Source organism: Vicugna pacos, chromosome 2 (genome assembly GCF_048564905.1).
Source record: "Vicugna pacos chromosome 2, VicPac4, whole genome shotgun sequence".
Taxonomy (NCBI): Eukaryota; Metazoa; Chordata; class Mammalia; order Artiodactyla; family Camelidae; genus Vicugna; species Vicugna pacos.
In genome coordinates, this window is record NC_132988.1 from 120,670,780 (window position 1) to 120,698,015 (window position 27,236).

At 42.8% G+C, this 27,236-nt stretch overlaps 1 protein-coding gene across 3 annotated transcripts in view; it reads left to right on the forward strand.

Moving 5' to 3' along the window:
• The window catches only part of HAUS3 (HAUS augmin like complex subunit 3), a 147,688-nt gene that overhangs the window by 44,727 nt on the left and 75,725 nt on the right, over positions 1-27,236 (forward strand). For 2 of the 3 annotated variants that reach the window (XM_072947998.1, XM_072948005.1), the window contains exons 8-12: positions 14,484-14,567; positions 14,900-14,995; positions 20,321-20,377; positions 21,246-21,299; positions 21,898-21,963. In XM_072947998.1, coding sequence (XP_072804099.1) covers positions 14,484-14,567; positions 14,900-14,995; positions 20,321-20,377; positions 21,246-21,299; positions 21,898-21,963 — 357 coding nt within the window. Of the gene's footprint in view, positions 1-684; positions 753-1,905; positions 1,968-2,604; positions 2,670-14,483; positions 14,568-14,899; positions 14,996-20,320; positions 20,378-21,245; positions 21,300-21,897; positions 21,964-27,236 lie in introns of all 3 variants that reach the window. The other variant, XM_072948033.1, reaches the window with a different exon arrangement.

Below are 27,236 nucleotides of genomic sequence, written 5' to 3' on the forward strand. Positions count from 1 at the left end.
TCCATCGAGGCGCTTGAGCTCTCCTGGGGAAGCTTCAGAGCTGGGAACTGTTAGAGTAGGAGCCGCGTGGCCCCTTTGTCGTGCAGAAGGGCCTCCAGGCAGCAGCGTGGCAGTCTGCCAGGCACAGCCAGAAAGGCCCTTGGATGTCTCGTGGTGCTTTCCAGCTAGTGGTTCCCAGGAGAGCCAAGCCCAGGACGGCTGCAAGGCCAGCGCCTGCTCTTCGTGGGGGTTGTCTCTGACACTGAGTCTGGCCCGCCTGGAGTCTGGGGAGTCGTCTGGCAGAGTGAGGTGTTCGGGGGGGACACCAGGGCTCTGGGCAGGGGAGGGACAGTCAGAGTGTCGGGGCCATGGCTCATCCACTGCGCTCTTTGTCAGCTAAACACAGACCCTGTTACCCCCCCCCCCGGCTCTACCACCTTGTGATCTTTATGTCTTGGACATTTAGCTTCATTGTGGTTCATTTCCTGTAAAGTGAGGAGAATTGGGTTGGGGAGAAAGTGTTGAGCAACAGGCAGCTTGAGTTTGCCGACAGGTGCCTTCCCTAGCGTGGGAACCGCCCCACTTGCGGTGGTTGGTGGCGCCACCTGCTGTGTGATACCTGCCGCAGGACACTGGCACCTCCTAGGCTGTGATGAACGTTGCTGCTACATTTGCCTAATTTTTAATTCTTTTGATCTTTTAAAGAATCAGAATGTGTGTGCCAACCTGAGGGTGCTCCACAGACTCACGATGGGCCTCTGTTCTCAGCTGAAGGCAAGCATTTCAGTACAACTCCCAGTTAGCTGCGCCCTCGCCCCCTGTCCCAGAGCTGCCCTCACTCACGTCCAGGCTCACGGGAAGCAACGTCCTCAGGAAATGAAAATTCCGAGGCCAGCTTGATCTATGCACACTCATAAAAGGATAGTCCAGATGATAAGACCTGAAGTTTTTGAAATGTTTTCTATAAATTGACAACAATTGTAACATTTTTAAGAAGACTCTGGATCAACTGGAACATTTCTAATGCTGCAGTTAACATAAAAGCTAAGAGTTTATTTCAGTTAATAGTGACATGGACACATCTCCACTCAGAGTCTCACTGGGAAGCAGAGGTCATTTGAAGGAACAATCGAGAAGTGTTGAGTGAAGGGGCTGGCTACCAAGACAAGGGCTGGGGTAAGAGAGCCAGCAAAGGATGCAGTGGCCTCCAGGGACAGGCACCGGAAGCTGTGGCTACAGGCTGAGGACCACAGCTGGCAGTGCACTGCGGCTGGTGGGCAGGGGGAGCCCACTTCAGTCTCCTCCTGCCCCCAGATGGGTAAAACCAGCCCAAGAGCAGGGAAGGAGCCCAGGCATGCGGCCTGGAGGGCGTCAGCCCTTCCTCTAGGGCCAGGAGCAGGGCAGAGTGTGGGTCTGAGGGCACAGCAGAGGAGCAGATGGGACCGAGGACCCTTCAGATGGAAACTCTGAGAGAGCAGGGGAGATGGTCTGAGCAGATGGAGACGTGGTGCGTGCTTCTGGAGGAGGTAACCTTCACTTCTCCCCACAATAATTTATAGAGTCTATGCAAAATCAGCGAAAACTCTAGTTAAATTTTTGAGAATTCAGTAAACTTATTTTGAAATTAAAACAGGAAACTCAAAGTTCACAAATACCTAAATCACACTTAAAAGTGAGAAAGATTAAAGGAAAGTGGGAGGGGACTTGTCCTACCAAATATTTCTGAATATCTCCCTCTGGGTGTGGTAATAAAATAGGACATTAGACGGAAACAGGAGTTTTATTAGGAAGGAGAACAGGGGAAGCCAACCATGTGTGCCGCAGGAGTTGCCTTGATTGTAGCTCAGTGAAATTAAGTAGGTTGTTCAGCCAGTGCAGGTAGAAATAATAGCTTAAAAGTAACAGTGATATCATTTCTATCAAACGGGCTTATGGTTTATGGACACTGTTTTGTACGCTGGAGCTTCCTCTGATACCAGTTTTGGCAGGTAAGGTCCCATAAGGATGACGTATAGTCATCTTTCTAGTGAGTTCTTTGTACTGTTTGGGAACAACTGTTTCTCTTAGCTCGGGGTTGGTCGTGTATTGTGTCAAGCCCCTAACTTCCCCGTCTGTGACGAGAGGGGCTGGACCGCATCACCTCTTGGTCAAGAAGGACCAGAACGTTCTGACATCTGGGCCACGTGGCATCCCATCTGGGCTGCCAGGTCTGCAGTGCCCTGGCCCGGGGGCACCTGCCCGTCTCCCGCACTCCCGAGAGCAGCGGTGCAGGGAGGAGGCCTGTCTGGATGCTTTATGTCAGTCAGCAGTTGTCTGGTCCTGCTCTGCTGGCCTTTAACCCTCCCGCTTGGTGAGAACCCCCTGGAAGGCCTGCCACAGGCTCTCCTCTGTCTTTGCTCTGCTGGGCACCCAGGAGCGCAGAGCCTCGCCCAGCGTCCCCATGCCCACTGCCACCATTGCTGGGGCCGAATGTTTACCCTCCTATACAGCGCTGAGCTTGGCACGCAGCAGGCAGTTGTCATGGTCCTCACTGGGAGTGAGGCTTGCTCCGGGCGCTGCAGTCTTTCACGGAAATGATTTGTTGATGCAGTGCAAATTTCATCTCCTTTGGTTTTTGACTCACAGTGATGGAAAGCCACAACATTCGGGTGAACAAAGAAGAAATGGAGAGGACTTCAGCACTTCTTGGGGTACATTCTCATATCAGACTGTTTGTACGTGTTAGCTCTCTCCCGTGTGATGAGTTGCTACCTGTGGCACTTCTCGGGTGACTTCCCTTTTCTTTGCATCCTCGTTTGCCCCAGACTGATGTTGTCACTGTTGCTCCTGTCCCTGACTCCTACAGGGGAGTGCCACACTTTGGAAAGGTTTAAACAAGCATCACATCTGGCTGCTCCCCCATGTGGATGTGTGTGTGGTTCAGTGGATGCTCGGTGACCTCCAAACTTAGGTTCTTCCTGCAAGGACTTTCCCCGCTGTGGTTGGTGAGGGGAATTCGTGGGTTTCTTGGGTTCTTTAAAAAAAGCAAAATCAAAGGTTTCTAACCGTGAAAACTACAAAATACAGAGGGGTGCATAAAAATGCATGAAAAAGATGAATTAAAATGTACCCCTTAAGTTATTTTTAAAGGAAACTGGTATAATCATCCTCTAGGTCAAAGCATAGAATTTCCAAAAGCCCTGTGTGCCCTTCCCTGTCAGAACCCTCTTCCTGCTGCTAAAAGTAACCCCCATCCTGACTTTTGTAGTCATTACATTATTGCTTTTCTTCAGTTTTCCACTTCAGCGCCTAAACAGTATAGTCATCTTCCCTTTTGAAGGAACTGTAAATTAATAGTTGTGCTGCTGGCTCTCACCTGGCCTCTGCATCTCAGCTTCTAGTCCTTGTGCTGGGTGCTTAGTCCTCTGCAGCACGACCCATCACACTGTTGATGGCATCAGGGTTGTTTCCAGCGTGCAGGCATTACAACCCATGCTGCACCCAGAGTGTGCCTCCTGGGCCCGTGGGCAAGTGCTCTTGGGGTCTGAGGCAGGGTGGGCTGCAGGGTCACTTGGTGTTGCTCAGCTCCATCAGACAAGCTGAATTACCTTCCAAGTCGCCCCTGCCAGAAGTGCACGGAGGGCCCTGTCATTGTGCATCCTCACCTGCACGGGCTCACAGACTCTTAATAGGGCTGTTTTGCTTAGGACACAGTGGTATCTCTTTGTGGTATTGGTTTCTATCGTCCTGATTACTGAGGAGGCTGCGTAGTTTTTCATATCATCATTGGCTACTAGGAGTTCCTCTTTGGTAAATGATCTGCTCAAAATTTTTACCTGTTTTTATGTGTTGAGAGTTTTGTCTTTGCTTACTGATTTATAGGACATCTTGATATATTCTGGTTACAAATCTGTTACCATACCTTCTCCCTTTCTGTCTTACCTTTTTACTCTCCTAATGGTGTCTTCCGATCAACAGAAGTTCTTAATTTTTAATGCAGTGCAATTTATCAATCATTTTGCTTATGGTTGGTGCTTCTTGCATCCTGTTTAAGAAACCTTTGCTTACTTCAAGCTTGTGAAGTGCTCTCATGTGTTATGTTTGAAAGCTGTTTTCATTAGCCTTTGCACTGAGGTTTATAATCCACCTGGAACTGATTTTTTTTTCTTTTTATGTATTTTTTAAATTGAGAAAGAAATTATATGCAATGAATAGTGCAAATCTTTTTCATTTATTGTGATAAAATACACTTAACATAAAATTTACATCTTAACCATTTGTAACTACACAGAACAGTGGTATGAAGTACGTTCACATTGTTGTGCAACCATCACCACCATCCATCCCCATAAGTACCTTGTCTTGTAAAATGGAAACTCTATACCTATTAAGCAATAACTCCCCATCTCCCCTTCTTCCAGCTTCTGGAACCGCCATTCTACTTTCTGCGTTTATGATTTTGACTGCTCTAACTGCTTCATGTAAGTGGAATCATACAGTATTTGTCTGAGACCAGCTCATTTCGCTTAGCATAATGTCCTCAAGGTTCATCCAGGTTGTAGCATACTGCAGAACTTTCTTCCTTTTTTGAGGTTGAATAGCCATTGTGTGTTTATAACAAATTTTGATTATCTATCCATTTGTTGATGGCTGCAACTTGGGTTGCTTCTATGTTTTAGCTATTGTGAATATGACCTATGAATATCTCTTTGAAATCCTGCGTTCAGTTCTTTTGAACATATACTTAGAAGTCATTTGATAAATCTTATGGTAATTTTGTTTTTAATTTTTTGAGGAACCACCATACTTTTCCCACAGCGGGTATAGCATTTTACATTCCCACCAACAGTGCACAAGGGTTCCAGTTTCTCTGTATCCTTGCTAACATTTACTGTTTCCTGGTTTTTTTTTTTTTTGGTAGTAGCCATCCTAATGAATGTGAAGTGGTATCTCATTGTAGTTTTGATTTGCTTTTAACTAATGATCAGTGATGTTGAAAATCTTTTAATGTGTTTATTGGCCATTTGTATATCTTCTTTGGAAAAAGATGTCTATTCAGGTCCTTTGCCCATTTTTGAATTGGGTTGTTTGTTTTTTTTTCTTGTTGTTGAATTTCAGCAGATCTCTGTATATTCTGGATGTTAATCCCTTATCAAGATAAATGATTTTCAAATATTTTCTTCTGTTCAGTGGTTTGCCCTTTTACTCTGTTGATAGTGCATTTTGATGCATAAAAATTTTAGATTTTCATAAAATCCAATTTTTTAATTTTTTCTTTTGCTACCTGTGCCTTTGGTATTGTATCCAGGAAATCATTGCCAAATCCAATGTCGTAAAGCCTCTGTCCTGTTTTCTTCTAAGAGTTTCATTATTTTAGGTCTTGCATTTAGGTCCTTGCTCCAGTTTGAGTTAGTTTTTGTATGTGGTGTCAGGTAAGGGCCCAGCTTCATTCTCCTGGACGTGAACATTCAGTTTTCCTGGCACCATTTGCTGAAAAGACTGTCCTTTCCCTAGTGAGTGGCCTTGGCTCCCTCATCAAAAGTCATCTGACCACACATTCAAAGGTTTATTTCTGGGCTGCCTATTCCGTTCCCTTGGTCTGTATGTCTGTCTTTATGCCAGTACCACACTATTTTGATTACTGTAGCTTTGTAGTAAGTTTTGAAAGTAGGAAGTGTAGGTCCTGCAGTTTTGTTCTCCTTTTTCAAGATTTTTTTACTACTTGATGTCCCTTGAGATTCTAAATGAATTTTAGGATGGATTTTTCTATTTCTGAAAAAAAATATCTTTGAGATTTTGATAGGGATTGCACCGAATCTATAGATCACTTTGAGTAATATTGACATCTTGATATATTGCCTTACAGTCCATGAGCATGAGATGTGTTTCCATTTATTTATGTCTCTTAACATTTCTTTCAGCAATGTTTTGTAGTTTTCATCATATAAATCTTTCACCTCTGTGGTTAATTTCTAAGTATTTTATTCTTTATGATGCTGTTGTGAATGAAATTGTTTTTATTATTTCCTTTTCAAATTGTTCATGTGTAGAAGTGAAACTGATTTTTGTGTATTGCTGTGGTATCCTGCTATTTTCCTGAGTTCAAAAGGTTCTAACAGTTGGTTGTTTTTTTTTTTTTTTGGAATCTTTAGAATTTTCTATATATGAGATCATGTCATCTGCAAACAGAGATAATTTTAGTTCTTCCTTTCCAATTTGTGTGCCTTGTATTTATTTTTCTTGCCTAATTGCTCTAGCTAGAACTTCCATACCATGTTGAATAGAAGTGGTGAAAGCAAGCATCTTTGCCTTGTTTCTGTTTCTGCCTTGTTTAGAGGAACCCCTTCCTTTCACCACTGAGTATGATGCTTGCTGTGGGTGTTTCATTTATGACTTTTACTATATTGAGGTAGTTTTACTCCATTCCTAGTTTGCTGAGTGTTTTTATAATAAAAGCATGTCCAACATTGTCAGATGCTTTTTCTATATCATTTGAGATGATTGTGTTTTCCCCCCAGTCTATTCTGTTGACGTGGCATACTACACTGATTAATTTTCATATGTTGAACCATCCTTGCATTCCAGGAATAAATCCCACTTGGGCATGGTATATAATCCTTTTAATATACTGCCGGATTCTGCTTGCTAGCATTTTGTTAAGGAATTTTCATCAGTGTTGATAAGGGATATTGATCTGTAGTCTTCTTGTAGTGTGTTTGTTTGGCTTTTTTATCCGAGAAATGCTGGCCTCATAAAATGGGATGGGAAGTGTTGCCCTCTCCATTTATTTTGAAAAGGTTGAAAAAAATTGGATTAGTTCTTCTTTAAATGTTTGGTAGAATTCACCAGTGAAGCCATTGGGTCTAGGGCTTTTTTTTGTTAGCAGATATTTGATTACTGAATCAATCTACTTACTAGTTACAGGTCTATTCAGTTTTTATGTTTCTCCATGATTTAGTCTTGGTAGGTTTTATGTTTCTAAAAATTTGTTTCATGTAGGTTATCCAATTTGCTGGTGTACAGTTGTTCATAGTTTGACAATCCTTTTTATTTCTTTTAAATTGATAGTAATATTTTCACTGAAATTTCTGGTTTTAGTAATTTGAGCCTTCTCTTTTTTTCTCAGTCTACCTAGATGAAGGTTTGTCAGTTTTGCTGATCTTTTCAAAGAACCAAATTTTAATTTCATTGATTTTCGTTACTGTTTTTCTATTCTCTATTTCATTTATCTCTGCTTTTATCTTTATTATTTCCTCCCTCTACTATCTTTGGGTTTAGTCTGTCCTTTTTCTAGCTCTATATTGTAAAGTTAGGTTATTGAATTCAGATCTTTCTTTCTTTTTTTTTTAACTTTTTTTATTGAGTTATAGTCATTTTACAGTGTGTCAATTTCCAGTGTAGAGCACAATTTTTCAGTTTCCTGTTTTTTAATATAAGCATTTATAGCTATAAATTTTTTCCTTAGTACTGCTTTTGCTGCATCCCGTATGCAGGTTTGTTGTGGTTTTGTTTTCATTCATCTCTAAGTACTTTCTAAGTTTGGTTTTCATTTCTTTTTTTATCTCTTGGTTGTTTAAAAGCGTATTGTTTAATTTCTACAATTATGAATTTTCCAGTTTTCCTTTTGTTATTGATTTCTAACTTCAACTTCTTGTGGTCAGAGAAGATACTCTGTATGATATCTATCTTTTAAAATCTCTTGAGACTTAATTAGTTGCCTAACATATAGTCTATCCTGGAAAATATCCTATGTGCACTTGAGAAGAATATCCCATGTGCATGTTATTGATGGGTTGAGTGTTATGTACATGTCTGTTAGATCTAGTTGGTTTATCATTGTCTAAGTCCTCTATTTCCTTACTTATCTTCTGCTTGGTTATTCTATCCATTATTGTGAGTGGAATATTCAAGCCTCCAACTGTTATTGTAGAACTCTCTATTTCTCCTTTCAATTCTGTAAGTTTTCCTTCATATATTTTGATGGTCTGTCATTAGGTATGTAAATGTTTATAATTGTCATATCTTCTTACTGTATTGAAAATATGTCATCCTGTGTCTCTTGTAACCATTTTTTATTTAAATTCTATTTTGCTGAGTTTTGGTTACTATTTGAATAGAATATCTCTTTCCATCCTTTCCATTTCAACCTGTTTGTATCTTTGGATTTAAAGTGAGTCTTTTGCAGACAGCATATAGATGGATCATGTGTTTTTATCCATTCTGTCAGTCTCTGTCTTTTGATTGGAGAATTAATCCATTTATATTTAATTAATTAGTGGTAAGAAGTGACTCACTTTTGTTACTGTGCTATTTTTCTATATGCCTTATAAGCTTACAGCTTTTTGTCCTTCATTTCCTGCATTACTGTCTTCTTTTGCGTTTAGTTGATTCCTTGTGGTGAAATGTTTAAATTCCTTTTTCATTTCCTTTTGTGTGTGTGCTATAGCTATTTTCTTTATGGTTATCATGGGGATTACATTTAACACTGTAAAGTTATAACAGTCTAATTTGAATTTATACCAGCCTAACTTCAATGACATACAAAAACTCTGCTTCTTTACAGCTCTGTCCCCAACCCTTCCCATTGTTGCTGTCACAAAATTTCGTCCTTATACATTGTGTGCTCCAAAATGTGAACTAATAATTTTTTTTAATTATGTAGAAAAGAAGATTTAGAGTCACAAACTGAAGTTACAGTAAATACTCACTTTTACACTCAATTATTTCTTAAATCATACAGAAAATAAAAAGTACAGCTACAAATTGTTATAATACTAGCTTTTATAATTCATGTATTTACCTTTATTGAGATCTTTATTTCTTCATTTGGCTTCAGGTTACTGTACTGTGTCCTTTATTTCTTCATTTGGCTTCAGGTTACTGTACCGTGCAGGTCTTTCTTGAGCATTTCTTTCAGGGCAAGTGTAGTGGTCATATCTCCCTCAGCTTTTGTTGATCTGGGATTGTCTTAATTTCTCTCTCACTCTCAAAGGACAGTTTTGCCTGACAAGGACTTTCGGTTGATAGTTTTTTCTTTTAGCACTTTGAATATATTAACGCACTCTCCTCTGGACTTCAAAGTCTGGTGAGAGATCTGCTGACAATCTTACTCAGTATCCCTCGTATGTGATGACACTGTTCTCTTGCTACTTTCAAAATTCTCTCTTTGTCTCTTCAGAGTTTGATGATAATATGTTTTTATGTTTGTCTCTTTGAGTTCATCTTACTTGAAGTTCTTTGAGCTTCTTGGATGTTTATACTCACATTTTTCATCAAATTTGAGAGGTTTTCAGCAAGTATATCTTTCAATATTCTTGCTGCCCTTTTCTTTCTCTTCTCCTTCTGGGATTCCCACAATCTGTATGTTGGTCCACTTGATAGTGTCCCACAGGTCCCTTAAGCTCTATTCACTTTTCATCAATCCTTTTTCTTTCTGTTCCTCAGCCTCAATCATTTTCATTATTCTTCCTTTATTAAGTTCACTGATTCTTTCCTCTGCCTGCTCAAATATGCCTTTGAATCCCTCTAGTGACTTTTTAAATTTCAGTTACTGTACTTTTCAGCTCCAGAATTTTTTTGTTTTCTTTTTAAAATTTTCTCTTTATTAATATTTCCATTTTGTTCACACGTTGTTTTCTTGACTTTCTTCACACCTTCCTTTAGTTCTGTGAGCATCTGTAAGACAGTTATTTTAAAGTTGTCTGTATATCTACCGTTAGGTCTTTTTTTCAGTAACAATTTCTGTTGATTTTTTCCCTTTTGAATAGGCCATACTTTCCTGTTTTTGTTTTTTGTATGCCTTGTGATTTTTTGTTGAACACTGGACATTAGGATCTAATAATGTGGTAACTCTGGAAATCAGATTCTCCCCCTTTCCCACAGTTTGCTCTTTCTGTTTATTATCATTTCTGGTGTTTGTGTGTGTGTGTGTGTGTGTGTGTGTTTTAAATTATTGTAGCTTGTCTCTGTGTTGAGGACCAGCATGAAGTGTAAACCTAAGTTCTTCTCAGGTCTTTTCTGAGCCTTTTCCTGGGCATGCTCAGTCACTTTCTAATTTTCCCCATGTATGTGCAGTTATTTTTTAGTGTCCTTGTCTTTAACATCTGTCTCCTGAAAGGAGAAAAAGTGAAACATGCAGAAGGGTTAAAAAAGACCTTTAAATCACTTCAGCTGGAGAGGGAGCTTCCTACAATAATGCGGAAGGTGCAACAAGAATGGCTGCCTGTAGTTTGGTGCAGCCATTATGGAAAACAGTATGGATATTCCTCAAAAGACTAAAAATAGACTTACCTTATGATCCAGTAATTCCACTCCCTGGCATATATCCAGAGGGAACCTTAATTCAAAAAGATATGTGCACCCCAATGTTCATAGCAGCACTATTTACAATAGCCAAGACATGGAAACAGTCTAAATGTTCATTGACAGATGACTGGATAAAGAAGCTGTGGTATATTTATATAATGGAATAATACTCAGCCATAAAAAATAATAATGCCATTTGCAGCAACATGGATGGACATGGAGATTGTCATTCTAAGTGAAGTAAGCCAGAAAGAGAAAGAAAAATACCATATGATATCACTTTATATGTGGAGTCTGAAAAAAAAAAAAGACAAACAAATTTATTTATAAAACAGAAACGCTCACAGCCATAGAAAATAAACTTTTCTTTACCAGGAGGTAAAGGGGGTGGGAAGGGATAAATTGGGAGTTTGAGATTTACAGATACTAACTGCTATATATAAAATAGATAAACAGCAATTTCATACTGTATAGCACAGGGAACTATACTCAATATCCTGTAGAAACTTAAGGTGAAAAAGAATGTGAAATATATATAGATATAGATATATATCCATGTATGACTGAAGCATTATGCTGTACGCCAGAAATTGACACATTATAAACTGACTATACTTCAATTTTAAAAAAATATATATGTATATATACATACATACACACAAAAAGAGAATGGCTGCCTGCCTATTTGTCTGAATCTCTGTTATTAGAAGCAGCAATCAGTGATCAGAGCACAGATCCCCAGTATTTGGAGAACAGGGTCTTTTTTGCCCACCCTGGCTCCCACCAGCTGTGTTCAGGCTGCTCCAGGCTGCCTCCTGGCCTCCTACCTCATGGCTCAGGGTAGGGGTGGGTAGCTGCTACTGTGCTAAAAGCCAAAATTGACCAAAATAAACTGCAATTTACCATTCAAGGCTTCCCAAAACCAAAGTTGCAAGCCATCAACAGACTCCAGAGTTCCCAAATGGTTACATTAGAGGATTCTGCCCCTGCATTTGTTTTCCAGGTGGGAGACAGATTCTCACCTCTCAACTCCTGCTCCACCATCTGCCCTGAATCTGCTTGGTGCAAATCTTACATGCAGAGCTTGATGTAGTTTTACATATGTACACACCTGTGTAACCTCCACCCAAATCAAGATATAGAATATTTCCAGCACCCAGAAGGCTCCTTCCTGCCCCTTCCAGTTTGTACCCCTAGAGACAGCCATTAATCTGACTCCATCCTCAGTGATCGTGTGCTTCATGTGAGCCACACAGCATGGGCTCTTTGGTTCTGTCTCCTTTTGCTCACATGCTGTCTGAGGGATTCACCAGCTTGGTTGAGAGTAGCAGAAGTGCATTCTAGTAAAAATTGCTTATAGAACCTACTGTAGGGAGGTGCATCCTTCTTTTACACCCTCGCTCGCTGGTGGGCACTGTGATCACAGTGGCTGTGAATATTCATGTGCCTAACGTGCGGTGGATGTGAGAGCTCTGTCTCGGTTTTATATCCAAGAATGGATGTAAAATTGCTGGATTACAGGATGTGAGTACTTGTGGTGGGTACATCCAAACAGCTTTTCAAATTGGTTAACATTTTACTGTCCCATTTGCGACATTCTCACCAACACGGTATTGTCCGTCTTTTTCACTCTAGCTATTCTGATGGGTCTGTAGTTGTATCTCATTGTGGATTTAATTTGCATTTCCCTGATAAATAATAATAATGGGCACCTTTTCATGTACTTGATGGTATTTTGAATATAGTCTTTTTTGGTCCAACTTTTCAAAGACTTCACCCATTTGAAAATGTGTGTTAACTGACTTTTTCTTACTTATTTGTAGGAGTTCTTTATATATTCTGTATATGATTCCTTTGTAAGATAAATTGAAAATACTGTCTCCCAGTCCAGGGTTTGGCAAATCCATCTGTTGGACAAATCCATCCTGTGGTTTTCATATGGCCTGCAAATTAAGAACGGTTTTTTATAATTAAAAAAACAAATGTGAGAATGATATGTGACAGAAAGCATGTGTGACCCATGGAGCCTAATATATTTACTATCTGGCCCAGTCTGTCTGTGGCTTGTCTTTTTACTCTCAATAGCTGTGTCTTTTTATTGTGTGTGGGTAGGGAGGAGGGTAATTAGATTTACTCATTTATTTAAAAAGAGGTACTGGGGACTGAACCCAGGACTTAGTGCATGCTAAGCACATGCTCCACCCCTGAGCTATACCCTCCCCCAGTAGCTGTGTCTTTGATGAACAGAAGCTCTTCATTTTCAACAAGTCCAATGAACTATTTCCTAAATAAGAGTTTTATGTGCTAAGAAGTCTTTGCCCTCAGGTAACGATACTCTCCCGTGCTTCATCCTATAAACTGTATTATTTTAAGTATATCATTTATTTCAAATTAATTTTTCCACCTGGTATAAAGCACAGTTAAGGCTTTATTCCCAGATGGATTTCCATTCATTTCAGCATCATTTATTAGAAGTGCCACTGTTTCCCCAACAGAGTTACAGCAGCACCTTTTTCACAAATCAGGTCGCTGTGCATGTGCAGGTCTTCCTCTGGGCTCTGCTCTGGTCTGTTGTTTTATGTGTCTGTCCGTGTGGTTCTGCTCCCCTGGCTCGGTTACTGTAGCTTTGTAATGCGTCTGGATGTCCTGTAGTCTTCCACCTTTGTTCTTCCACACAGTGTTGGCCATTCTGTATTCTTTGAATTTCCATAGAAAATTCTATGATCTACTTAAAAAAAAACCTCTTGGGATTTTGATTGTATTTTCCATGCATATGACAAAAACTTACATGCAGACTGTATAGAGAAATCCTGTCAATAAGAAGCCAGTAAACGCATTTTCAGTGGGCCAAGTATTTGAGATAAGTCTAATGAAGAATGTGCAAACTTCTACCCATGAGGCCACAGGGGCACCTAGCTGAGCCCCACCCAAATTGCTGACCCATAGCAATGTGAACAAACCACACGGTGTGGGTCGCAGTGGATTGTTGGGCGGCAGTTGGAGACAGATAGATCCTGGCCCCAGTCCAGCTGGGCTTTGGCCTCGGCTCTGCCTGCTGCTTTGTAGTTCTTTCTCATCTATGTCTGCTCTGAAGAGATGTTTATGTTTTGTTCAAAACTGTCTGTTTGCTTTTCTCTTTTTGTACCCATCCATCACCGTTGTGTGCGTGAACACAAGGAACGTATGACTGTGTGAATTTACTGTGCCATTTTAACTGGAAGCTCATGGTCTCTCTTAATTCTTTGAGATCAAAGAATTTGCTCCTGAAGTTTTTGCTTCCTGAGGTCTCACTTATTCCTGAAGAGATCCATTGCCTGTCTTTTAATGCTTTGCTCCTTCTTGTCATCATTTCTTGACTGCAGGATTTGGTGCACTAACCGAGGCGGTTGTTCGGGTTCTTCTTTTCGCCTGTTTCGTTGCATCATGCTTGCCCTGCTTCTGGGTTCCCTGGACCCTGCTTGTAAGTGTCTTTCAGAATTTTAGCCTGAAGACAGCTCTTGTCTGATAAAGGTACAATGCAGAGTTGGTTTCCCCAGAGTCGGCTGGTTTAGACTCCGCTCTCTTTTTCTTTTATAATAATTTTTTAAAAGTCTTGGTCTTCGACTTTTCTTCTGACCTAAGTGGTGAGGGAGTGAGGGGTTCATAAATTCAGCATGTCCTACTGCTCCGCTCAGCACTGTGTTCATCAGCTGTTTCACAAGGTACGTTTGGCTTTTTCCCACCTGGGCCTTCCACGCCTCCCGCCCCTCACCCCAGCTATGTCCCAGTTGTGTTGGCCATTCAGAGCGTTATCGCTCATTCTCCGTAGCTGCTCCTCTGTTGGGAGGGGAGGCCCTGCATTGCAATCGCTGTGGTCACTGTGCAGCTTGGTCCTGACTCTTCTGTCATGGGATGCTGTGGAAGTTTTGCAGTTTGTGGTATGATGCTGGATCCCTTTACCGGTCGTAATGTTGCTGGAGAATTCATTCTTTCCCTCCCTCATTTTGGTGTATTATTGCTTCTTTCAGTTTGCTTTCTTAGGTTACCTTCACTTAGGAGAGTGATTCTATGAGTCTGAGTGTTCCACAGGTCAAAATATGTATTTTTTAATGTCCATTTTGGTAAATTTTACGCTGTTTTTTATTCTTGTAAGATCTTTTGTTGAGAATTGTTTCATGAACAAATTCAATAATCTTAAATTGTAAGAACTACTAATAAGATTGTGTTTATCACATTTGTAGTCTCGTCTCAAGGAATTGGAGCAAGAAGCCCATTTTGTTGCAGGAGAACAGTTTCTTATAACGAGCAGTAATCAGCTTCGGGAGGTAAAGCTAAGGCTTGGTTCTTCTATAACATATGTTTCTTATTCAGGGATCAAAGGGAGATTTATTCTGCATTTATAAATTTTTTTATTGTAGTGTTAAATGTTATGAATTTTTAATAATTTATCCGAAAAGCATGTAAGCTGTTCATGTTCTCTCACATTGAGATTCGTTACTTCAAAGCCTTTAAATCCAAGAGAAGTAGAAAGTCAGAATTTCAGTTTCTTGTAACCCCTGATGGGCGTGTCTTCTCTGGCAGGTCCTCTAGCTGTCACGGGTGTGCGGCCCCCTCAGGCCTGGGACCCGCTCACCTCCCGTGACTGCTTCTCCTGCAGATCCTGTTTGGCAAGCTCAGGCTGCACCTGCTCTGTCCAAGGGAGACCTTCCCCAGAACTGGGCTGCAGAGACCCCCATCCACTTCAGAAGCCGTGGTAAGGTTCGAAAAGTGGCCCTTTGCTTTTTGAAACAATAGTGTGTCCACAGCACGTGTACGTGGACTCTCAGACCCACCCGTGCTTCTTGTGGCGGGACAGGCTGGTGGTGACCACCATGGACCATTTCCTTTTTACGGCAGAAAAAGTGCCCCCACCCCAAGGCTCCCCTCCTAGTTATGAGCCAAGGACACAGAGGGTTATGGTACAGTGTTCCAGAAGCAGTAAGTTAGCTTTATTTTCTGCAAAGACAGTGTGATGGCATTTTGTTCTGAAAACCAAATTCTTGACCATCTAGACACAACCGCTTTGTTTCATGCCCTTGTGAGACCAGAAATGGGAGAGATCTTCTTTCCCTGGGTTTACTTTAGAACATTTTATCTACCCTTCTCTGGAGAAGAAAACATTTTTAAAACACGGAGCAGTGAGCGTCTACTCTAACAGAATGGCAGAGTATAAATGGGTATTGAGAACCCAGTACGTGGCATCACGGGAAGCCTGTGGAGGGGGTCAGCAAGTAGGTGGTTTTGTGTTGCTGTGGTGAGACCCGGCTCGTCTCTCTGTGCCCGACTGTTCAGCGTTGGCTTCTGCAGCCAAGGACGGTTTCCCTCTAGACTCCCTTGCGCACGCTGCCTCTTCCGCACCGCACTCCGCTCATCTCAGCCCCTCGCTTGCCGCTGTCCCCAGGCTGGCCCTCGGCGGGTCAGGCAGGGAGTGATGCTCCCCTGAAGGGGCTGAAATCTGCCCTTCCCCCCGAGTCTTCCCCACCTCAGGGAGCGTCCTCCTCCTGTGTCCTCGGGAGCTGGCAGTGGTAGAGCAAGGGCTGGGGGTCAGCCCACGCCCCAGCTGCACAGTGTAGGACACGTTACTTGACTGCTCTGTGCCTCAGTTTCCTGATCTGTAAAAGAAACATGATAAAAGTGCTTTCCCTACTGGAATCTCGTGAGGATTCAGCGTGTGTGCGTGTGTATGCGTGTGCGTGGTGGTGGTATAGAACAGTATTTAGGAGCTATGAGCTCTCAAAGACTAGTCAGTATTGGCTGTTATTATTAGCTACTTCATCCAAAATCCTAGGAGTCATCTTTGATTCTCTTTCATGCTCACCCCATGGCAAGTTTATGACGTCTGCCTACAAAAACGTGCCGTGAGTCTGCCTGCTTGCCTCCGTCTTCCCTGTCACCGCCTCAGTCTCCTCCCGCTTAGACTGCCCCAGAGCCTCCTAAGTGGTCGCCCGGCTTCTGCCCTTTCCCTGCTGGTGACTCATCACGTCCAGGCAGGATGATCTTTAAAAGCGTTAGAAAAATCCTGTCGCTCCCCTGCCTTAAACTTCCAGTGGCTTTGCATGACACTTCGAATAAAATCCAGGCTCTGGGGTCTGTCCCCCTAGGCGTGTGGGTCTGGCCTTGCCCCTTCTCTGACCTCCCTCCCTCCTCCCTCCCAGCACCCTCCTTAGCACGCTTGCTGCCCCGAGGATTCCTGCAGAAGCTCTTTCCTCACCCTGGAGACTCTTACCACAGGTTTTGCATAGCTGGTTTCTGGCTGTCAGCTTAAGTACTGCTTCCAGAAAGACCTTCTTTGGTCACAGATGACAGGCCCCCAGCTGCAACCTATTTCTTCACCTTGATTTGCTTTCTGCATACAACTTGCTGTTACCTAAAGTTATCTAGTTACTTGTTTGCTTGTTCCACACAGATCAAAGACTTCCTCTGACTAGCTCACTACCTCCCCAGAGCCACATGGCCTGGATTAGCCCTCTTCCAAGGTGGCTGCGCCATTCTGTGTTCCCACCAGCGGTGAGGAGAGTCCTCGTTGCTCCATGTCCTTGCCCACAAGTGGCGGTGTCAGCGTCCTGGATTTTGGCCAGTTTGACAGGCATTAGCTATGTTTTAAAAAACTACTCTTGTAGCTGATTGGAGAGGCTGTGGCTGTAGTGTGGGATCTGATAGCCCTGGAGTCCAAGTGGTGGCCGTGAAGATGGAGCACAGCAGACATGTTTTCAGAGCGTTTTTAGAACAGAAGGGAACTTCTGTGGGTGTGAATGCAGAGTAATTCCTGGTTTTCTCAGTTGTGCACCTGAGCAGATAGAGATGTTTGCTACTCAGAGAAACTGGGGGAGGAGCAGTTTACTGGGGAGGGGGGACATGGTTCGATCTTGGGCACGTTAAGACAGAAGTGTTCAGAAGACTTGACACAGAGACATCACACGAGCAGTTGGCTCTGAGGAGAAGTCTTGTGCTGGAGATGCACACTTGGAAGTGGTCAGCCGACTTTATTAAAGTCGGGCAGGTGACCGCCTGGGACAGTGGTCCTCCGCCCTGGCAGGAACTTTGGGAAAACACTCATGCCCAGACCCATACTGACCCACAGAATCAGGGTCTGTGGGCTGGGTGGCCCAGTCACGTACATGTTTTTGAAGCTCCCCACTGATTCTGTACGTAGCCGACACTGATAACCACAGAACTGATCTCTGCAACACTGACATTCAGGGTCAGACAGAGGAGAGGTACCCGCAGAGGCTGCATTCTACCGAGGGGCCACGGTGGGGAGGGAGAGGAGAGTGCGGTGTCGGGAGCCAACAGGGGGCATGTGCTCGGGCTTGTGGGGCGGCAGGTGGCCACGGCCTCTGCCTCTGATCGTTCACCGGCACAGCAGGGCTTTATCCAGAGTTTAAGGAAATCAAACACTTAATTCTTTTCAAGTGTTCTCAGACAGCTCGATTCAAGATACACAGGGAGACTGTGGTTAGAAAGTTATTTTGTGAGTAGGGTATCAGGAAAAGGAGAGTTAGTTGATCTTCAGCAATTTTCTTGGCTGAGTATCTTCATGCACTTTCATCCCCCTAGGGACAGCTTTTCTAAAAAACTACAATTCTGGATGACACTGAGGCAGGACTCCTCCCTCTGGGCGGTGCCTACTCCAAGGACACCAGTGTTGGTTTCTGTGGCTGGCCAAGACTTGTGTCCTCAGTCTTTATGCAAACGGAGAGTACAGTTCTGTGGTTTATGCATTAAAATTGTATCATCAGTTCTCCCCGAGATTGCTTCATAGATTAAAAGTGATCCTCACTAATACCCTAGCAGGAGCTTTTGGTAGATATTGGCAAGCTGAATCCCAAACATATATGGACATGCAAAAACTAAGAAGAGCCAAGATGATCTCGGCAAGAGGCCTACTGCGTATCAAGAGCAGTAGTGAAACAACAGAGTTATGAGGAACTGATGAGTTCAACGTATTATCGATTCAAGGATAAACAAGTAGACCAGTGGGCCAGGACAAGGACTCTCCACACAGACCTCACGTGTATGGATAAAACGCATGATCTCTGAAAGGGCTGCCCTGCAAAGCAATAGTGAGGAGGGTTTGTTACATGCAGGGCCAGTGCATCTTGGCCGCTACTTCACACCACGTGCAGAAATAAATTCCGAGTGAACTGTGTTTCTAAACATAAAAAGTAAAACAAAGGTTGTAGAAGGTACCATAAAAGAATATTTCCAAGACCTTGAGGTAGATAAGCATCCTTAAACAGGACACAAAATGCATCAAGCGTAAGGGAAGAAACCGATAAACTGGGCAACAGTAAAACTAAGAATCTGTTTATGAAGAGACACTATTAAAAAGTGAAAAAGCAAGCCACAGAAGGGTAGAAGATATCTCACCAAGGAGAGCCAACTAAAGGAAACCCTGCCCAGAATAATGAATTCCTATAAATCCAGAAGAAAAAGACACACAAACCAATGTTTTAAAATGGACAGAAAACATGAACAGGGGATTAATAAAAGAAGATACACAATTAGTCAATAAACGTTTGACTAATGCCTGACTTTATTAGGGAAATGCACACTAGAGCTACAGTGAAGTAAGACTTCGCATTTACCAGAAGGACTAAAATTAAGACCTACGATAATGTGTGTTGGCAAAGACGTGGAGCAGCAGTGCCATGCACCGGTGACAGGGACGTAAACCGGCACGCTTACTCTGGAGGACAGGCTGGTGTTAGCTCTACTCCACGGACCTGGCAACCTCACTCCTCCTTTTTCTTAATTTTTTAATTGAAGTACAGTCAGTCACAATGTGTCACTCTCTGGTGTACGGCACAATGTCCCAGTCATGCTTATACACACACACATTCATTTTCATATTCTTTTTCATTGAAGGTTATTATAAGATATTGACTATAGTTTCCTGTGCTGTAAAGAAGACTTTTTAAAATATATTTTTATATATAGTGGTTAACATTCGCAAATCTCAAACTGCCAAATTTATCCCTTCCCACCTCCTTTCCCCCAGTAACCATAAGATTGTTTACTATGTCTGCGAGTCTGTTTCTGTTTTGTAGTTAAGTTCATTAGTGTCTTCTTTTTTTCTTTTTAAAGATTCTGCATATAAGTGATATCATAGAGTATTTTTCTTTCTCTTTCTGGCTTATTTCACTTAGAATGACAGTCTCCAGGTCCATCCATGTTGCTGTAAATGGCATTATTTTATTCTTTTTTATGGGTGTGTAGTATTCCATCGACATGCATTACCAAAATACTGTGGATGTATGTTAACCAAAATCTATGTATCTGAAGTGGAAACAACCCCATATCCATGAAGGACAGAATGGATAAATAATTGTCCTGTGTTCAAAACAATTCCATACAGCAGTGCAAGTAAATGAAATACCGCTTCACACAACAAGGACCAGTCTTAAAACCATGATGTTGAACAAAAGAAGCCACACACAAAGAGTACCTATCCTGTCCCATTGATAGGAGGTTCAGAACCTGGAAAACGTGGTCTTGGTCTTGCTGGTCAAGGTCAGGGTGGCGGTTACCTCTGGGGAGGGTGGCAGGGGAAGCAGAGACCTGCTTGGGAAACTGGAGTGTTCCCTCTGGGTGACAGTACCCAAGGGTGCTTACTTTGTGATAATTTAACAAGCTGTGTTCATATGATCTTATACTTTCTCTTATGTATATTTTGGCTTCCTAAGATTAACTTTAAAACCCATGATCACACTCCAGTGTTACCTCCCTGACTTTACACCTAGATAATTGTGACTCAGATGTGGGTGTCCCCACACTAGTGAGTTACTCACTAAGTCTCAAGAGGAAATAAATCTTATTTCCAAGCTCATGTGAGTACTTTTATCTCCCAAAATAATGATTTTGCAGGGGATTAAGATTAAGACACTTGATAAACTGAGTTTATTATGAGTCTTCATTTTGGAAAATATGCTCAAGATAGACCATTTATTATTAGGGCTTTCTCTAGCTGAAAATAAGTGTTTCAAATGTTAAAATTAAATGAAGGAATTATATTGATGACATTTATTCTTTTTTTTAGTTAAATGCTCTGCAAGACCTTCATCTATTACCCAAAATAATTTTGGAATATAGGCAGGTAAGTTAATTTTTTTGTACGTAAGTTGGTAATGAAGGGGAACCACGCGACACCGGGTCTGTTCACAAATCCATGGTCACTGAAGTAGCCCTGACAGTGTTCTAAAGGGAACAGGGTTTGTTCGGGTTGCCCTCGAGTTAGCCCTGCTTACTTGTGCCCAGACATGCTATTACTCAAGTCTACAAACTGCCCTGCTCAGCATTGTGAACCAAAGGAGTCACAAATGGAAGAGAACGAATGGAAATCCAGAAGGACGTATCCAGCGCATCCTCCTCGTGTGGCCGCAGTGTGAGCTGGGCGCCCTTAGTCCCGAGCTTAGAGGCCTCTCCCAGGAGCCCCTGCCCATTTCTAGGCCAGGCCGCGCTCTGCCGTCTCGCATTGGTATTTACTGACTTCCAGACACAGTCCTCTGTCCTCTTCTAGCTACTCGTGTTTCTGTGTTCACGCACCTGTGGTCTGTTCGCATAAGCAACTGTGGTGATTGACTGCTGTCCTTGTCAGGGCTAGGCAGCTCGAGAGGTGTGACGGTAGCGTGGACCGAGAATGGACGGAGAAGGGGTCCCTCAGGGCATGCTGGAGGGCGAGTATTCGAGAACTCCCCATTTATCTGTGCAACTTTTCTGTGAAAAGAATTATTCCAGAACAAAAAGTTCATTTTGACTTTAAAAGGGATAGGGTGACACCTCTGTCTGTTGGTCATTGTTATTTATTTCTGGGCACCACCTGAGGCCACTCCAGGGCCTCCTGGAGTTGTCTGAGGTGGCATCAGCGGCACACACCCAGCACCCCATGAAGCACTGCGTTGATGCTTGCTCCTAATTTAAAAACTCGTACAAAGAAAGTGATTATTTTTGTCTTTGTAATCCAGGCTCACAAGATCAAGTCAACTTTTGTAGATGGATTACTTGCTTGCATGAAAAAGGTAACTAAAGCTAAAAAAAAGATATTTTGATCAGGAATATGGTTTACACATGGGTTCAGACACATGTAGAATTTCTTTAAATAACCTGATATTCCTAAAACTATGAACTACGATTTTGTTATCATTCAGGTCTATAGCATAAGTTGACATTATTCCTTAACATCTCACTTTTACGTGGCAGCTCTGCTGCTGGCCACACGCTTTCACATCTATTTCTGCATCTCTCTTCAGCAGTCGCTTAGGGAGATGTTGTTTTAGTTCATACATGAGGAGTCTGCAGTCAGAGGTGTTCTGTGACTTGTCTGAGGCCACACGGCAACATGCGCAGCCCCACGCTGAGTCCATGCTGAGCCCACGGCGCATTGGCCCACGTGTCCTATTGCGTGGGCTAGGAGAGAATCTCCTTCACCCGTGACCACACGTAGGAGTTTTATGACCCCGAGGACAGTTCGGGTTGGGAGCTCAGGGCAGTGACTCAGGGGTCTCTGGAGTGGAGCAGTGAACGGTGCACGCTGCAGCCGAGAGGCTGACGAGTCCAGTGTGCCTTGACCTCGCGCAGCCTTGTCGGAGTGTAACTGGTTCTCTCTAACTGATGAAGGGCTCCATCTCCTCCACGTGGAACCAGACTGGAACTGTGACCGGGAGGCTGTCAGCCAAGCATCCTGTAAGTCAGCTCCTGTTCAGTGTCCGTGTCTGTGTCTGAACTGAGGTGTCACCTAGCCATGGGTTTGTTCCTAAGAGGGGATCCCATACTGATCGGTTGTAGGGGGGTCTCTGTTTATTGACTCAGCTAGTATTTATTTAGCGCCTCCCATGTTTGGGGGACTTGGTAGGGGATCAGGACACATGGCCCCACTTGCACAGTGTTGACTTACTGGGGCGTCTTCCTGCCCAGAGCCGCACGCTCCGGTGCTAAGGGCAGGAGGGACGGGTACCTGTTCCCCGCCACCTTGGTTTTCAGATTTGTGCTGGACAGGTGGCTTCGGACTTCTAGAAATGTGTTGAAATATCTGGTGCTCTGATGGCCACCTCCATTTCTTTGTTGCTGTTAAGACTACCTCTGATGAGAGAATCTATAAATGCCCCTGAATTTTATGATGCTGCCTCAGAAGCATTTAACGCAATTAACTGACCAAGTGGGGTTCATCCCAGGGACACAAGGGTGGTTCAACATACGCAAATCAATCAATGCGATACATCACATCAACAAGAGAAAGGACAAAAACCACATGATCATCTCAATCGATGCAGAAAAAGCTTTTGATAAAATTCAACACCCATTTATGATAAAAACTCTCACCAAAGTGGGTGAAGTGGGAACATATCTCTACATAATAAAAGCTATAGATGACAAACCTACAGCCAGCATAGTACTCAACGGTGAGAAAATCAAAAGCTTCTCACTAAAACCTGGGACAAGACGAGGCTGCCCACTATCACCACTCCTATTCAACATAGTCTTGGAAGTCCTAGCCACAGCAATCAGACAAGAGAGAGCAATAAAAGGATCCAAATTGGAAAAGAAGAGGTAAAAGTGTCACTGTATGCCAACAACATGTTACTATATTTAGAAAACCCTAAAAGGTCCACACAAAACCTACTAGAGCTGATCGAAGAATTCAGCCAGGTAGCAGGTTACAAGATTAACGTTCAAAAATCAGTTGCATTTCTTTACACTAACGATGAATCAACAGAAAAAGTAAAGAAACAATCCCCTTTAAAACTTTTTAAATGCTTTATATTTTTAAAGTAAAACGACTTGTCACTAATTTCTCATTACAGAACAATTCCTTAAGTACAGAAAAGAAATGTAAAATAACTAATAGAAGTCACTGATCGCGCCACCAGGCAGCGTTAACCGCAGTTAGCGGCTCGGTGTCTAGCCTTCCAGAGTTCTTGCTAAGCACATGTATTTATAAAATACTATTTTTACATAAAAATGAAACCACACTTTTATACTTTTAAATTTTATGTAAGATGTCTTAACATTAGACATCAGTGTTGACCTGAATCTGTTGTAGATTTAAATATTTGAATTACTTAAGTGTGCGAATTACATGCCTGAATTATTTAAATCGGCACTGGGTAGTACACGTGCACATGGGGACGTGTTCCTAGTGAAGAAATTCAAGGGCGGTGGAAGTTCATAGACCAGAACGCGAGCCCTCCTTCCCTTGCCTTTGTGGGGCCGCGGGCCTCGGCGGCCGCCTGCGCCTGCGCACGCGCACAGAGACGGCGAGCGGGGCGCCCGCGGGGGGACCCCCCTCGGGGCCCTGAGCGCCCGCGTGGCCGCGCCCACGCCTCGGGGGGCCGTGTGCGGGGCGTCCCGCCTGAGGGCGCTGCTCCGCCGGCGCCGCGGAGCGGCCCTGCGGGAAGGCTCGCCGCTTGCGGAGGTCCTTGCTTCGGCCGAACGGGGTCGGGGTCCCCATCTTCCGTCCCACCGCCGGGCTCGCTCCTGCTGAGCTGTCGCTCTTTCAGAAACGCCTCCGCCCTGGTTTGCGGGCAGCCCTCCTCCCACGTTTTCTGTGTGCTCTGGTTGTGCTTACTTTTCTGATTGCGATTGAACGTTTTGAACGAGGAGATAAACGTGAGGTGTGTGTTCGGCCCGCACCTGTCCTGGGGGTCTGCGCCCCGTCGTAACAGCCGCCCGCGCCGAGGGCCAGTTAGGCTGTTCTGGGTTTTACCTGTTTCGTGTGGAGGTACCGTAAACATCCTTGGACCCATCTGTTTTTGGTTCATTTCCCTGTTGATTTCCATGGCATAAGTGGAAATAGATGGAACCTACGAGTCCAAGTGTATGTGTATTTTTAAGGCTTTACGTTGTTAAATTGTCCTCCAGAAAAAAAAAGATTTTACTTTCCGCATCGAACAGCTTGTGAAATGTGCGGTTCTCTACATCTCTGCCAGTGCAGGGAGTCTTCATTTTGACTACGAGTTCCTGGCTTGATCTTTAAATTTCTGTCCCTTGAAAAATTAAGTGAGGTTGACAATGTAAGAGTCATTCTTCTGCAAATTGTCTGTTCACATCGCTTTGCCCACATCTCTGCAGGATGTGTATTTTTTAATAGGCATGGAAAAGCTCTCTGTATATTAAAGATGAACCCTTTGTAAAACACTGAAGTCTTTTTCTCCATTTCTCTTCTGCCCCTTTTTAAGGTGTACAATGCTTGCTACACTTAGAATAGCTTTCTTATTATACAAATAATATACAATAGTTCTAAAGAATTCAAATAATAAGTAAAAATATAAATAACAAAGTAGAAGTCACTGAAACGCCACAGCCCAGCGATAACCATCACTAGCATTTGGTGACCACGCTGCTGCTTTATGCGCACATGCATGTGCACACCCACACACGTACCTCTGCGCGAATGGGATTACATCATACAAGTTGTTTTTATTGTAGACGCTTCCTCACCACACCCAAACCTGTGCCTGTACCCTCAGTCTCAGGGCCGTCGGTAGCTCATGCTAGCAGCCTAGAAAATTCATATTTTCCTCCAGACTTGTAACAAAATCTTACATAGACCCATATGTATCTATACATTTATACACAGAGATGTGTAATGACTTTGTCATTCTTTATTTTACAGAATTAGAATTTTATTTTTCTACCTTTTCTGTCAGCAGCAGCTTGTGGAATCCCTGCACTTCATCTGACAGAGTCCCATTTCACTCTTTTTTTAATTGAAGTAGAGTTGAGTTACAATAGTATATTGGTGTCAGGTGTACGACAGTGATTCGATGTTTTTGTGCGTTATGCACCATACAAAGTTACTGCGATGTTGTTGACTGTTCCCTGCGCTGTACACTGTATCCCTGCAAGTTGTTTTAGAATAAACAAGCCACCTCGCCCTTCACTCTCGTCGGTGTCACTCTGCCGGCCCTCTGTGGGGGGCGTGTGCTTCACGTCCCGTCCAGCGTTTGCCTCTTTTCTTACAGCACTTCAGTGCTTTCATTTTTTCACATGTAATCCAGCAGTACACACTTAACCAGACACTGTGCAGGTACACAGTGGTGCCATAGAACGGCTAGGACTTGAATTGTCTTTTGGTTTAAAGCATACAAACTACACTCAATCGATATTTTAAAAGACCAGATTATAACCGGTTTTCAACATTTCCAGCAAGCTAGTTTCTGTCTCACACACGCCCTCCTGGGGGGTTACTGTTACCAGCTGACTGCTGAAGGTCTTACCACCCACTTTTGTGTTCTGCTTCATGGTTATTTCTCATAATGGGAATGTACACTGTTTTTGTATTTTGGTTGACTCATGTCTTTCCCATATTCTGACATTTTAATGAAGCATTAACAGGATATAGTTTATTTAAGAACTGTGAGAATAGAGTTGATTCACTTGATTCAACTCCAGTCTCAGTAATACACATAATAAATATATTGGAGCATTTTTATAGTAGCTGTTTTAAAGTTTTTGTCAGATAATATCATCATCTCTATCATCTTGTCATTGATATCTTTCGATTGTCTTTTCCAGTGTAATTTGATATTTCCCTGCTTCTTCATGTGTCCAGTAATCTGGGGTTGTATCCTCAACATTTGGAATATTGTGCTATGAGAATCTGGGTGTTGTTTAGAAATCCCACTACAATGTTGATATTTTTGTTTTAGTGGGTGGGCAGTCAGTGGTTAGGTCCAGGTTGCAAGCTGTGACCTTCCCTCCACGAGCTCTGGTTCCAATGCATGTTCAGTTTTCAGACCCTCTGTAGTACTATTCAGGTATTCCCAAACGGTGGCCACCCGGCGGTCAGTCAGTTCCGTGGCTGGGAATTGGGTTGTGGTCTATCTAGTTCAGTCCTCAGAGTCTTTTTTTAAATTGAAGTGTAACCAGTTTAGTGTTGTATCTGTTTCTGGCGCACAGCAGGACAGTTCTCAGAGTCGTCGGAATGCCATTTAGGATGACATCCACACGCATGCAGCTTGAAGCTGAGCCCAGCGGTTTGTAACTAACTCCTTTTCCCAAGCTCCTCCCTCTCTGCAGTCTTCTTACTTAAGGTCTGTTTCTTTGGTGCTCTCTCTTTTTTTTGATCTTCCTGCCAGAAATCTGAGGCTTTAGTATCTCTGTTCTGCTGCACACTTCATGCTGTTGGCCCCATGTCTGGGGCCAAGTGGCAGGAGGACCAAGAGGAAGAAATGCTCAGCTCATTGCCGGTTGGGTAGCACTTCAGATCCTGGTCAGCCTCTCCAATCTGCCTGCTTTTATTAGTTTATCAAGTCTTCAAATTGTTGTCCTGTGCATTCTGTCCAATTCTTACAGCTGCATTCAGTGGAGCTGGATTTTTTTTTTTTTGGTGGGAGGACTTAATTAGGTTTATTTATTTATTCATTTTTTAAGTGGCGGTACTGGGGATTGAACCCAGGACCTCGTGCATGCTAAGCATGTGCTCCACCACTGAGCTATACCCTCCCACCCTGAGCTGGATTTATTCTTAACCAGAAATAGGAACCTCAACTTTTTTAACAGCTTTATTGAGGTATAATTGACATACAATGAACTTCACATATTGCAAACAATTTGGTGAGTTTTGACATATATACAACCATGACATCTTTACACAATCAAGATAGTGAACATATGCGTCACCCCTCAGAGTATCCTTGTGCCCCTTTGTAATCCTCCCCCTCAGCCCCAACCTTCACCCACAACCTCACACAACTACTGACTTGCTTTTTGTCACTATATATTAGTTTACATTTTCTGGAAATTTATATAAATGAAATCACATGTTATGTACCCTTTTTTGTCCAGTTTCTTAACACTCAGCGTTATTTTGAGATTCAGCCATGTTGTTCTCTGGTTCAATAGTTTATTCCTTTTTATCACTGAGTACTATCCCACTGGATCTGTGTACCACAATTTGTTTGTTTGTTTGTTTGTTTGTTTTAATATACTTTATTCTTTTAGAGAAGTTTCAGGCT